The following is a 13,995-nucleotide window of genomic DNA, read 5'->3' on the forward strand; positions in this document are numbered from 1 at the left end:
CGGCGGCGGGCAGAGGTCCGCCCGGGGCTGCCGGGGGCCGCCCGCCTCCTCGGCCTGCGGGGAGAGCGCAAGTCAGCCGCGGGGACCCGACCCCTGGTCCCAGGCACCGCTGGCCGGGCTGGAGCGCGACCCGGTCCTGCGCCGCTGCGGACACGGACCTGCGTGCGCGCGTATACACACGCGTATATACACACACGCGGATTTCTGTCTCTCTCTCTTACAACCCGTATGTTTACGCAGAGCTCTGAGAATTTACAAACCGCACCGAGGACCGATAATCCCGCACAACCTGGATCACAGGATCCAAGAATCTTCTGGATCACAGAATACTGAGTGGGAGGGAGAAAGGAAAAAGGCCAGCTCCAAAGAGAACACACAGTGTGAGTCCATCTGCACGGTTAGTCCAGACGCTGGCAACGGTGAGGTCTGGTGTGAGAGGTCCGCAGAGCGGTCACCTGGGGGGTGGGGGCAGGAGGCGTCTCTCTGGGGGCCCGCCCTGTTCTGCTTCCTGATCTGGGTGCTGGTCCCGCGGTGTGTTCGCTTTGTGAAGCCAGACACGGATGTTCCCACTTTTCGGTATGTTTCAACAGAGAGTTAAAGACAAGGCACAGTACTTGGGCACGTGGCCGATAAAATGAGCATTCGAGAGATGAGGCTGGGAGGCAAGCCACACTCGGTCTCTTCGAGACCAGCCCCCAGGCATGCTGGGAACACCGTTCTGCTTCAGGATTTCAAAGTGAGCGGTGTGGAGGGCAGGTCTTACACATCCCTACACACACACACACACACACACACACACACACAGAATAGGTTCACTGGGGAAAAAAATCACCCTGGCTGCCCCCACCTTCTGGCCCCTTCCTAAACGGTTCCTGCCATCTAAGTTCCTATTGCCCCCACCTCCATTCCCCTACAGCTGTATCCACATTTCAAAATCCTGTTCTCTTGCACAAGAAATAATACTTGTCTGCAGACTATAACAGTGCGTGGCCATTAAACGTGCCTTTAGCCTCCTGATGCAAGATTGCCAAGACCTGGTGGTTGGTGAAGAATATTAAGGTGCAGGACAGGGGCACCTGGGTGGCTCAGTCGGTTAAGCATCTGACTTCAGCTCAGGTCATGATCTCCTCGTTCATGGGTTTGAGCCCGTGTCGGGCTCTGTGCTGACAGCTGGGACCCTGGAGCCTGCTTTGGATTCTGTGTCTCCCTCTCTCTCTGCCCCTCCCCCACCTCTCATAAATAAACATTAAAAATTAAGGTGCAGAGCAGTTTGTACGCTACGTACCTATGTTTTAAAATACACATATGCACACTCATGTCATTTGTACATGTCTGCCCCGAACAGTTTTGGAAGGACACACAAGAATACACAAGACACCGTTACCAAAGATTGCCTTTAGAGAGAAGAATTCAGTACTGAGGCAGCCAAGGGGGTTTCCATTGCTGTGTATTCATTTTTGTCCTGCTTCAATATTATTTCTGCCATGCACACAGTATTTTTTCAATTTAAAGAAGACCATCAAAAATTTTAAAAACAACTACTTATGAGGCATTTTCAGTGAGAGGAAAAACATTTAATGATATGTTAGGAAAAATAAAGAGCAAGGAAAAAATTGTGTATGCCCTCTGACCTCAACGGAGCTAAAAAAAAAAAAACCGGGGGGCCTGAGTGGCTCAGTGGGTTAAGCGACCGGCTTCGGCTCAGGTCATGATCTCACAGTTTGTGGGTTCAAGCCCCGAGTCGGGCTCTATACTGACAGCTAGCTCAGAGCCTGGAGCCTGCTTCAGATTCTGTGTCTCCCTTTCTCTCTGACCCTTCCCTGCTCACGCTGTCTCTCTCTGTCTCTCCAAAAATAAATAAAAAACATTAAAAAAAAAACTTAGAAAAAAAACCCAGACAGGAAGGTCAAAAATGTGTCCACATCCTTGCCCCCCAACCCGCCCCAGCCATTGCAGAGGCTGCAAAGTCCATGCGCTGCTCCCAGTGCCCTGTAGGGGGCGTCAGGTCCCCGAGGATAGGCCCGGAGAGCAGGTGCATCTCGGAATTGGAATTTTCAAACTAAGTCCCAGGGCGCCCCTGGGCTTAGAGGGAGGGCAAGAGGGAGAAGAAAGCGGTGACCATGTGAGGCTGGGGAGGACGGGGGCCTGGCCCCTCCCCACTTCCCCCAGAGATGTCCTCTTTTCTCGTATATACACGTCCGTCATTTAATTCGTGAAATGCAGGAATGAGCACAAAGCCAGCATTTGGCGTATAAGGGAAGAAAGGCTTCAGGAGACTGGTGGGTCTCCCCCCAAACAAAGGGGAGACCAGAGTGCAGATTTGCAAGCTGGTTCAGCCTCTTCACCACCCCCTGCTCAGACCAGTCCCCGAAATTCCTGTATCATCATGAATCATTTTCAAGCTGCGAGCAGGGGACACGACCCCACGCCATTAGCTCTTAGTTCATTTTCCTCAGAATGAACAAAATTGGACCCGTGTTGGGGCCCAGCCCCTGTGATCCTAATGGATGGTGGCAGCCAGCCCGACCTCCTTGGCAGGGTGGTGAGAAAGGGCTGGCGCGTGGTTGGGGGGCCCAGGGGGAGGGGGGTTTCTGCCTGGCCTGTTCGGACTCCAGGCCTCATTTACTGGACTGACCGGATCCTGCGGATCAGAGGTGAAACCCTGTCTCCAGCCCCCCACCCCCCTCCCCGAACCTACCAGTCTGGTGACTTCCTAATGGCGGCTCCCGCAGGGGTGCAGAGAGATCAATTTTAGATGCGCCCCTGCCTTCTGAGAGACAGTCAGACGTCACCTCCCAGAATTTGGAGAGGACAAGAGATAAGCGTCTTAGAAGTGAAATCTCCAGAGTTATTTACGGTGCGGCCGAAACAGCAGATGGTCGTGGGTGATAGACAACTGATTTCACCACGGGGCCCAGATTAAGGGATTAAATGTTTTGGGAAATATTTCATGTCATGCAAGGTGATGCTCAAAGAGGGTCCTGAGAAAGGATGAAGTTTAGGAGTTCTGGGAGAGAACCGATTCTTACCAGAGAGAGAAACACCGCCCCCCCCCAGTGGGGTCCCGGGCCATGCAGGACAAAGAGGTAAAGGTCAGCTAGAGCTGGCCGGTGCCCGCCCCCAGCCCCTCCACCTCCCAGCCGCACCCTCCCCTGCTCATTCCTGTTCGGCCCTCTCCGCTTCTCTGAGATCCCGAGAGCAGTCCTGCCTCAGGGCCTTTGCACGGCTGTGCCTCCCACTTGAGCTGCCAGCCTGGTTCCAGGCTCACTTCCCCCAGGTCTCCATGAAGAGGCACCCTCCTCCTGTGCTGCCCGGGGCGTGGGGGGCTCTCCCTGCTTTATCTAGCTCTCACCCTACCCCCCCCCACATGGGAACACTGTGCAGTCACCCACTTGTCCTTGGTTTACTGTTTTTCCGGGCCTGCCACGTGCTGTCCTTCGGCACCAGGTTTTGCTCCCACCTGTGTCTCCGGCACCTACGGCAGAGCCTGGCACAGAGCAGGTGCTCGGGACTTCAGCAGTGGCTGAAGGAAAGCTGTAAGGGTGACACTGCTGAAGACAAGGACCGATGCTTGCTGGCGGATCGCCGCTTGACAGGCGTCCGTGGGGACGGGCCCGTCTGCGTGCACGTCACCCGGATGTTTGGTGCCGCAGCCCAGGGGTCTTCGCTGACAGGGAGCTGTCCCTCGTCCCGGGTCCCTCGTATCAGCTCCTGCTTGGTCACATGAGGCCAGCGGGGACGTCCTACTGTTACTCACACTAAAGGGCTCTGAGGCCCGGATCATGAAAGCTGTGCCCAAGGCCACGGGCCAGGAAGGGCCCTGAGCGCAAATCCTACACTCCTCTCTCCCAAGCCCAGTACTGGATCCAAACTATGCACCTAGAATCAGCGGCCTCGATTTCTGAAGGTTTGCACAGACGCCTTCCTCCTCCTTGCCTTGACCCTTCCACACACTGTTCCCTCCGCTCAGAACGTTCCCCAGAACGCTGGTTCTTCTTGTGGGTCAAGAACGCAGGAGCTGTGTCCAGTGTTCAAGTGCAGCAAGATGCCAGGGGCTAAGGCCCGTGACCTCAGGAAGGTCCCAGGCTGAGTTCAGCAGGGATCGAGCGCACTAGACAAGTCTGGGCTTGAATCCTGTGGCTCTGTGATCATACAGGAAAACCAGTGACTTGTTGCGGCCTCTGTTGTCCTCATCTGCAAAATGGGCACAGAAGGCGCGTGTGCTGAGGTCGCACCCGTGGGAATTATGCTTACTTTTCTGGTCGTCAACTCGGCGGCCCTAGAAGCCTCTGGTCCCACAGCCAGAGATCTGACAGCGCATGACAGCTTTGCTCTTCTCTCTCTAGGTCTTCCTTTCCCCCTGCCCGCTTCCTGCCCTCGGTCCCTCAAGGAGGGTTTAGGTTGGAGGCGGATGCTAAGGAAACCTGAGAGCTAGTCCCTGCCCCCGAGGAGTCTGGATCTCACTGGGGACTGAAGCCACGCCCCCAGGGGACACACAAGCCACAACGTGGGGTTCGGTGGACACAGCCCCACCCCCCAGCCCGGAGGATGCCCGAAACAGTGCCCGCCCGAACCCCATTGTTACTATTGCTGTCTCATTGCACAGGTGAGGGACTGAGGCACAGAGTCGCCATGCCAGGAGGCGCCAGGCGCAGAACGTGGGCAGTCTGATGATCTGTAGGGACAGGTGGCAATTACCGAGCTCCTACTGTATGCCAACGCTGTGCGGGGACCTCACTTCCTAAAGCTCATGGAGACCGCCCGTATCGCTCTGAGGCTCTTGCCCTTGCCAGCCACTTTACCGAGGAGGAAATAGAGGCCCAGAAACATTACAGGCACTTGCCCAAGGTCACGCAGCTGGGGAGCGGGATTCGAACTCGGGTTCGTCTGAGTCAGCATGGCTTCCCAACCTTGCCTGTGAGACTCTTCCCGCTTGATCAGATGGGGCCCCCCCTCACACATCCCCGCCCTGCCATCTGTGCTCCAGCCCAGCTCAGGACACAGAGAACCCCCTCCCCCGGCTGTACCTTCTGGAAAGAACTGTGCTGGGCTCCACTCTCTGCAACCCCAGTCAGCCCGGCCCTGCGGTGCCACTAGGCCGAAAATAATAAAATCATGGCCTGTCAGGTCCCTCGGACAAATGAGGCACTCACCCTAGACGGGCACCATCCGTCGCGAAAGCCCCAGGGTACCCCCTCCCCCCACTGTGATTTCCACCCTTTATTTTCAGGCCTCTGAGGGACTGCACTGCAAGTTCATTTCCAAACAGCTGTGGAACACACTTCTTTGGAACAGTCCAGACAAGAACTCTCCGGTTCTGGATGCTGTACTCGGATAAAAATGACCCCCCCGAAGGTTACCCACTAGGTGACTGTGTTTTTTCACTCCGCTGGGAGACAGTTCTGGGGGCCTCTGCGGGTCCGCAGGGCCACTCTGCTGCCGGCCGCCTCAGGAAGCAGGGCAAGGAAATACTGACTCTGGACCCTTCCAGCTGAAAGCGCAATTCTTTAAGTTCAAGTCTGGATTCTACAGAAGCAAACAGCCTCGTGTCTGACCGAAGGAGGCTGGGTAAAGAAATAATTGCACATCTGTGCCTCAGAACACAACAGAGGCCTTTGAAAGGAGGACACAGGGCGCCCAGGGGGCTCAGTCGGTTAAATGTCCAACTCTTGATATCGGCTCAAGTCATGACCTCACATTCGTGAGTTCGAGCCCCGCATTGGGCTCCGCGCTGACAGTGCAGAGCCTGCTTGGGATTCTCTCTTTCCCTCTCTGTCCCTCCCCCCTCCCCCGCTCACACCCTCTCTGTCTCCCTCAAAATAAATAAATAAACTTTAAAAAAAGGGGGACGCAGAGCTACCATATCATATTGACCATACACCAGCCAATGAAAAACACAAGGTAGAAAAGGGTACAAAGAAGCCAGACACGAATTCCCCGTTGGGTAGGATTCTATTTGTACGAAATGTCCAGATCAGGCAAATCCATAGAGGCAGGGAGCCGACTGGGGGCTGCCAGGGGCTGGGGGAGGGGAAATGGGGAGCGACTGTCTGTAGATACGAGGCTCCCCTTTAGGGCGATGCCAGGATCTTGGCCCTAGGTGGAGGGGTGGTGGCACACCACTGTGAATGCGCTGAGGGCCACAGCACCGCACCCTTGAAACCCGTTACTGTCACATTATGCGAATTTCACCTCCATAAAACATTTTTTACCCAACATGAACAAATACCATTAAGAGAAAAAAATGCGTGTGAGTGTACCCGTTTGACGGAAAAGTCTAGGCCCACGCGTCCCAGAACGCCAGCAGACCTCACGTCCCGGAGGGAGAGCGAGATCTTTTTTTACGTGGTTGTCACTTTCTGTATTGTCTGAATCTCTGGTACAGTAAACATCACTTTTATAATCAGGAAACAATTTTGAACCGTTTCCATTTAAGGAGAAAGAATCCAATCTCCAAGCCGCCCTAATTTACCCATATCCGTCCCTCTGTGCTCTCCACCCACTTTATTCCGCATGCAAGAGCTTTACCCTTCTTTGGAATGTTCCAGCGACTTAACGGCCAGACCCATAAAAGTGCGCCCCGGGACTGATCTGCTTGGTGCCGGAAGCAAGCCAGTTTTCCCCTAAGCATTGCTTGCTCTGCCTCTGGAATCTGGACGTCAAAAAATCTAAAAATATGTCTGTCCTTGGAACAGAGGCGTAGAGCCCTGTGTGCATTGACCAAGGTCACTTCCTGACGCCCCGGGGCCTCCCCGCTGGGCCCTGGGAGCGGAATTAGGTGCACAGCTAAGGGACTTCCCAGACGAATGCAAAACCCCGGATCTCACTCCAGGGACGACCTCATCAGTGCACGTTGACAGCAAACTCGACCAACGCCTTTATCTGGGGTCCACGAGCACTGCGGTGCACCAGGAAGTCTTCTGGAACTTTCTATCCCCTTCCACCCTGTTCTGGAAGGTTTTAACATAATTTATTCATTCTGCTAATGGTACATTCAGAGGCCCTGGGCAGGCTTCATGCCAGACAGCCTGGCTCCAAGGAGCCCTGAGCTGACCCAGAAGCTGCTCCTCCCTGCGCGTGGCCCGGCTCCAGGACAAGGGACAGACACCAGAGACACCGCACTCCACAAGGCTAAAGGGACGTCACACAGAGAAAGCAAACAAATTGCCCTTTTTGGGGAGGGGGGTCATCTACAAAATCAGTTACTGCAAAACTAAAGCCACAATAAAGAATCCTGCAGATAATAATAAGGGGGCTAAATGCCGGGAGAAGTCAAGACCAGGTGGAAACGCTTAAGGGAACCCGAGAAAGCCGCGAAGCTAAGACCAGCCACGACCGGGCGTGTGGGTGCGCTGGCCTGGGTGCTGGGGACGCCGAGGGCACCGCCGCCCGGCGCCCCGGCCACGTGGGTCCCGTGGACCTGCAGCGCCCCTCGACGTACCTTGGGTTCCCATCATTCCATTCTCTAAAATATTTTAAATTAATTAATACATATTTTACATATAACATTTGCCATTTTAACCATTTTAAGTGTACAATTCGGTGGCGTGAATTAAATGCACAATATTGAGCAACCACGCCTGTATCTATTCTGAAATTCCTCCGTCACCCACACAGACATTCTGTCCCCCGCCCCTCCCCAGCCAGCGCCCGCTCATCTACTGTCTGTGTCTGGAAACTTCACGCAAGTGGACCCTGCGGGATGCGCCTTGCGTGCCTGCCTTCTTCCACTTAGCATGAGGTTTTCGGGGTTCAGGGTTCATCCCTCCTGTAGCAAGGGTGACGACTGCACCATTTTTATGGCTGAATAATATTCCGCGGCACGGATTGGTCCCATTGCATTTTTTGCTTTCTGAGCTTCTGGACCCTTCCGGCGTCGGCCCTTCCGACTGGCGCTGCCGGCCAGGCCGTTTCCCTCCGCGCCCTCGCCTCCCTCCCGTGTGCCCACTCCCAGATATCACCCCACGATTGCCCTGGACGCGGCCTTCCTTGATCGTTGCCACCTGGGATCGATTTCAGGCCTAGAACCTCAGGTGGGGAAGCTGGGTCCAGAGAGGAGAAAGTGATTTGCCCAAGGTCGCCCCCAAAATCACACTGTCCATTCACTTTTCCTTCCTTCCACCTACTGCCCGTCTAACCAGCTCACCACATCCCCCCCCCCCAGTTCTGAAAATGTTTCCGTGTGCCCGTGTCGTGCCAGGCTCTCTGGCTAAGGGGCTGCGGGCAAGCCCACAGTGGGGCTGTTTCAGCTCGGCACGTCCCTTCCCCTCCCCCGCCCCCAGGCAGGACCCACAGGGCCTTGGCCATGAACTCCCCAGGGCCCACGAGCAGCCCCCGCGCCCTCGGACGGAGGCATGGTACAGGTCCTGGAGGTGGGGTCCTGGGTGCGAGCTCACACCTTCCCCAGGACTCCGGGGGTGTGACGATCACTTCACCCATCCCCCGCCAGAGCGGCACGGGGGCCAGTCACTCCCCACCGGGCCTCGATTTCCTTGGGCAACGTCTGTCATCAGGGCTGCTGACTGCAAGCTGGTGAGGCCGGTCCCGGGAGGGGACCACAGGGGCGTCCCAGGGCCGCTCTGAGAAACCCCGCAAGCTGGGGGCTCAACACAACAGAACTGTGCCGCCTCACGGCGCTGGAGACCAGAAGGCGGAAATCGAGGTGTTGGGGCGGGGGGAGGGGCTGGTTTCTTCTGGAAACGACGCGGACCAGCTGCTGGTGGCTCCCAATGACCTGACATCATGCTCCAGCCTCCGCCTCTGTCCTCACCTGGCCTCCCCGCTGTGTGCCTGCGTCTGGGTCTCTCCTCTCCTCCCCGGCCACCCTGGGCTCAGGGGCGCCCACCTCACTCCCAAGGGTCCTCGCCTTGATGAATCGCATCGACCAGAGCCCCATGTCCAGATGAGGTCACGTTTCCAGGTACGCGGGGTTCGGATGGGAGCATCTTTCTGGAGGGACCCAGCTGGATTCTGGGGCTACCCCTCCACGCTGCGGGCTCAGAGAGAGGAGCCCTCTTTCTCACGACGAGCCTCCCAATGCCTCCCTGGGGACAAGAAGGACGCCTCTCTGCCGTGTCTCTAAGTCCTCAGGCAGGAAAGTGGACGCAGCACCCAGGAAGAGTATAAGGAAGTGAGAAGGGGGCCCGCGTGCTGGCCGGGGCCCAACCCCCACCCTCGGCAGGTGCCCCGCGAGGCTGCCTGAGGCGGGCACCGGGCGGGGGGCTGTGCAGTGGCTCCTCGGTGGGTGGTGTCTCACCAGGGACCCGGCAGACATTCATAACCAAGAGCAAGAGAACTGTGAGATGCGGCAAAGTAATCAGAAAGTGACACCGTGCTAACGATCCCTACTTCCTTTAGAATACAGATCATATAAACTTATGTTTTCATGTTTCAGGTTTATGCACGGTGAGAGAGACAGAGAGAGCAGGGGAGGGGCAGAGGGAGAGGGAGAGAGAATCCCAAGCAGGCTCCAGGCTCCGAGCCGTCAGCACAGGGCCCGATGTGGGGCTCGAACCCACGAACGGTGAGATCATGTCCTGAGCTGAAACCAAGAGTCAGATGCATTACCGACTGAGCCACCCAGGCGCCCTGTTTTACTTTCAAGAAGGCGCTATTTAACCTTCCAGAGCGGGTACGAGCTGGTTTCAGCACACTACTGGACATCCGGCCTTCCCTCACCCTGACCCGCCCCGAGGTCTTCAGGGGTCCGGGGTCAAGGCCAAAGACTTGACTCGGTCTGGGGTGCGGGGAGGTCGGGGCCCCCTGGGAAGTTATGCTTCTGAGCGTGCAGGGGGCCATTTCCCATATTCCTGATTTCCCTGTCGGACACTCATAAGGGCCCTGGAGGTCATCTGCCCCTCTGCCTTCATTTCGCGGGTAATGACCAGAGAGGGCCGGTGAGGGGCCCAAGGCTGCACAGCTCAGTTAGATGAGATGCATCCCCGGCCCGATGCCCACAAGTCAACAGCTGGTTTTTCCCAGGTGCTTTCTCTGGGGCCGGTTATCGGCACACATGTCCCCTGTGTCGGGGTATCGGGGAGGGAGGCTGCGGGGGACAGGGGAGAGCTCCCATCCAGGAAGGGGCGAGCATGAAGCACTCACGTTCTAGCAGGTGGTGGCAAGAAGCCCCCTCCTTCCCCCGCCGGCCAGCCCCCTGTCCCCAGGGTCCCCAGCCTCCCAGCCCCCCCATTCCTCCGGCGAGGTGGCAGATCTGTTCCTAGGACACTCTGCAACAAAGTGGAGATCGGACCGGATGTATGCTGGAAATCTCTTTGTGGTTCTGGAACCAATGTGCCAAATAAATCACCCCGTGGGGCCAGCCAAGAACAAGGAGGTGTCAAACCTGAGGCCTCCCCCTCCTTCCGCAAACCCCCTCCTGTGGGAAGCACTGCTCCTCAGGGGCTCCCAGATACACCAGTTTTGCCTCACACTCTGCCCACACAGAGTCTTCTTCCAGAATGTGCTTAGTCCTCCTGATTCTTAATAGCTCTTTAAGATCTGGCCAGCGCCTGCCCTCCTCCAGGAAGCCTTCTGTGATTACTCAGTCTCATATGACCTATTCAAGCATCTCACATGACAGGAGTCATTAAACATTCCACTTTCCCATGTAGCTATCTGGAAAACTCCTATTCATCCTTCAGAGCCCAATGTTGAATGTCCCCAGCCCTGGAACCCCCAACCTGGCTCTTCTGGAGCAGAGCTCACCACATTCTTCTGGGCTTCCGTTGCATTTGGCTGTAACTTATTTGCAAGCATGTACTGAGGGCCGACTTAATGACAGATGCGGGCCAGTCACCAGGAACCCTGCACCGAGGGAGACAAACTCCGGCCTCACCTCGAGGATGCCACACTCCACCTGGGAGGCAAGTGCTGCCCAGTTTCACAATGACTTAATGAAGTCACTGATTTCACAATGACTTCATGACATCGCGGAGAGGCACTGAGCCCTCGCTGTGTGACAGTGAGTCATTTAGTCCTGAGAGCCCCAGGGCTGTCCCCCCCGACCCCTTATGCTCCCGCCCCCTGTGCTAGAAAGGGGGGGGGTTAAGATTACACCCCCGTCCTCACTCTCTCTCCCAGTCCCCTCTCTGCCTTATTTCTCTCCTTGGCACTTGTCACCAAACACGCCACATCTTCCTTATTTGTCACTTACTCACGAAACCGTGAATTCCCCGAGGCGGAGGCCGGCGGTCCGTGCGCCCACCGCCCAGGCGAGGGCCTGCTGAACAGGGCTGAGCAGCCCAGCTGTTGCAAGAACCGCATCCCTCTGAAACTTTCTTTTCCAGATGAGATCGCTGGTGCCCAGAGACGTCAAACAATTTGCCTGACGTCACACAGCCGGGGAGCAGCAGAGGCCGGGTTCGAACCCGGACACGCCTCCGCCAGCCGCGAGGCGGTGCCAGCCCCTGGTGCGGCCAGCACAGGCCACCCGACCGCCTCCCCCCTCGGCCACTGTCCCCGCGCTGTGCCCCCAGGCCCACACACGCCTGACCCAGAGCGCTTCCACTCAGCGTTCACTGAATGGGTGAACAGCTGATCTTATAAACACTCGGTTATTCAGCGTTGAGAACCAGCTGCGCAGTTTTAAGCCCTCGAAGTCACGTCGGGCACTCTGGTCGGCAAAGGCGAGTCGCGACCCCCTGGCACGTTTTCACTGTGCCCTTCGCTTCTCCACCCACAGACTCTTCGGGGATGCATCCGCCACCCTCCGATCTTGGCGCACGTGGAGGCCGCCCCGCCCGGGTCTGGGGGTCGCCCGTCGCCCCCCGGCCTCCCCGCCCCGGCACTTACGCGGGGCTTCTCGGCCAGCCTGGCGTGCAGTGCCCGTCTCCAGACGGTCTTGGCGGAGCTGGCCTCGGGGAGCAGCAGCAGGAAGCACAGAGCCCAGACGACCGTCCTCCGACCGCTGCCCGTCCCGCGGGGAGAAGGCATTTCCTCCCACACGTCCGGAGGAGAGGGGCCCCCCCTCGCCGGCCGGTCCTGGAAGTGGGTGGCAGGAGTGTGCACGGGCCGAGGGACTCCGGGCTCTGCTCCGCCTGGCCCTCGGGTGCTGTGTCCGTGCCCAGCACAGGCCCCCACCCCCACCCCCACCGGTGGCCGGCCCATCCTATTTTTAGCTTGCCCTATAACATCTGGCCGCGGTCTCCAGCCTGGGCAGGGGGAGGGGGCACCGGGCTTGCCCGGAGACGTGGCCGGGAGTGGCCCTGCTGCACTTCCTCGCAGGCTCATCCTCTCCCCTCCCCGAGGGGGTGGGGACGGGGGCCTGGCCGGCCGTGGGGGCTCAAAGCTGCTCCTCATCCAAGTTCTGAGCTGAGCCGACAGACTCTGCCCACAGAAGCTTCTTCAGAAGGTGGTGCCCCGTGGGGGGCTGAGCACGGCGAGGGAAGAGGCCTCGCAGCCTTGAACCCTGGCGGCCTCGTCTGCCGTGTGGCCGAGCAGACGCTGCATCGTGTGGTCCCTGGGAGAGGTCGCTGAAGAGTGCTGCGTGTGTCCTGGGCGGGCGTGGAAGAGCGCTGTGCTCAGTGCTTCTTGAAGGTTCTACGGCCTGCCCGCAGCAGCCCCACGGCAACGCCCATTTCGCAGGTGAGGTCGCAGGGGGGCCAGCAGAGCTGGGGCCCCACCCAGGCGACAGGCCCCCAGGAAGAGCGGAAGGGCCCCAAGCCCCAGACTTGGAGACGCACCTGCGCGCCGTGTCAGCTCAGCCCGAGTCTGTGCTGCTGGGGAAAGCCTCCGACGGCCCCCAGTTCTTTCATCCGTGACACTGGCTCTGTGGTCTCGGCTACAGCGGCAGTAGGAGCTCAGAGACCCCCGCGGGGGCTGTCAGCTCTGCAAAGCCAGGCATCCGCACCCCCCATGGTCTGCACGGGGCCCCGGCTGCACCGGCACTGGCTCGATGCACAAGATGAATTTAACCATCACGACGAGCCTACGAGGAAGTATGCCCAGTCCTGCACGAGGGATGGAGGGCAGAAGTCAGGTGCATTCCCTGAAGCCCCGGTACACGGCACGGGGCCGGCACACAGTAGGTGCTCAATACATGCTCTTCAGCCTAGAAATCAGCAGCAGCCTTCAATCACGGGGACCCAGGGCACTGAGCTCGCAAAGATTAACTTATAAAAATGACCCTGCAAAGTTTTTAGGGACAGGAGGGGTGACAGGAGGGGTGACAGCCCAGGGACATGTGCACGGCAGGTCTTATGCGGCAGGAGAGAGGCTCCAGGAAGGGATGTGAACACGGAACAAATCTGCCCAGGAAACCTGCCGCGTTCCTTTGATCAGGTTCGAGCAGGCGCCCGGCCCGACAGCCAGCCGGGAGCCAGCCGGGAGCCAGCCGGGAGCCAGCCAGGATCGCGGGGCCGCCTGAGAACTCTCTGTTCCGAGCAGCGGCAGTCCTTCTGAGCACCGGAGACCTGGATCTGGTCCCAAGCCCCGCGGGCCGTCCGCCTGGGACCCGCCCGCCCGTGCGCGTGACTTCCTGAGCTCCGGGGGCCACGCTTCCTCTGGGAAGGCCTAGCGCGGGCTCGGCCTTTCATCTCCTTGGCGCTGAGTGAGGGGCCCGCCCGGGGTCGGACCGCGCTGCCTGCCCAGGGCCTCCCTCCCTCCGCAGAAAGAGGAAACGGTCTCCTTTAAAAATATAAAGAGCACGAGTACTTAGGGTCCTGACTCTGAAGAGCAGAGGACAAGGTCACGGTCAGAGGGTCCGATGGAACCCCGCTCGGCAGCCCTGATCAGACCCCCACCCCATCACTGAGGATTGATGTCACACTCCGTGGTGACCAGACCAGGCAAGGAAATGCTCTCGGGAAGGGGTTGGGGCGACACTGATTCCTGCACCACATGGACGTGTAAGGACTTGCAGCAGGAGGAGACACGGACCCGAGAAAGGACCAGGGCACACTCGTTCATCTGTTCGAACTTTGTCGAGCACCTCCTGTGTGCCTGCCCTGGGGCTCCAAGGTCAATCCGGGCCCCGCCCCTGCCCAGGCATGGTTTGAG

General features: G+C 58.2%; 1 protein-coding gene across 1 annotated transcript in view; it reads right to left on the reverse strand.

Annotated features, from left to right (window-relative positions):
- The window catches only part of WFDC1 (WAP four-disulfide core domain 1), a 23,007-nt gene extending 10,931 nt beyond the window's left edge, over nucleotides 1-12,076 (reverse strand). The window contains exons 1-2 of the mRNA XM_029926140.1: nucleotides 11,791-12,076; nucleotides 5-54 (exon numbers count right to left, since the gene is read on the reverse strand). Of these exons, the coding sequence (XP_029782000.1) occupies nucleotides 5-54; nucleotides 11,791-11,931 (191 nt within the window). The 5' untranslated portion in view covers nucleotides 11,932-12,076. The remainder of the gene's footprint in view (nucleotides 1-4; nucleotides 55-11,790) is intronic.
- Nucleotides 12,077-13,995: the final 1,919 nt, after the last annotated feature.

The sequence above is a fragment of the Suricata suricatta genome, chromosome 16, assembly GCF_006229205.1.
Source record: "Suricata suricatta isolate VVHF042 chromosome 16, meerkat_22Aug2017_6uvM2_HiC, whole genome shotgun sequence".
NCBI classification, from domain to species: domain Eukaryota; kingdom Metazoa; phylum Chordata; class Mammalia; order Carnivora; family Herpestidae; genus Suricata; species Suricata suricatta.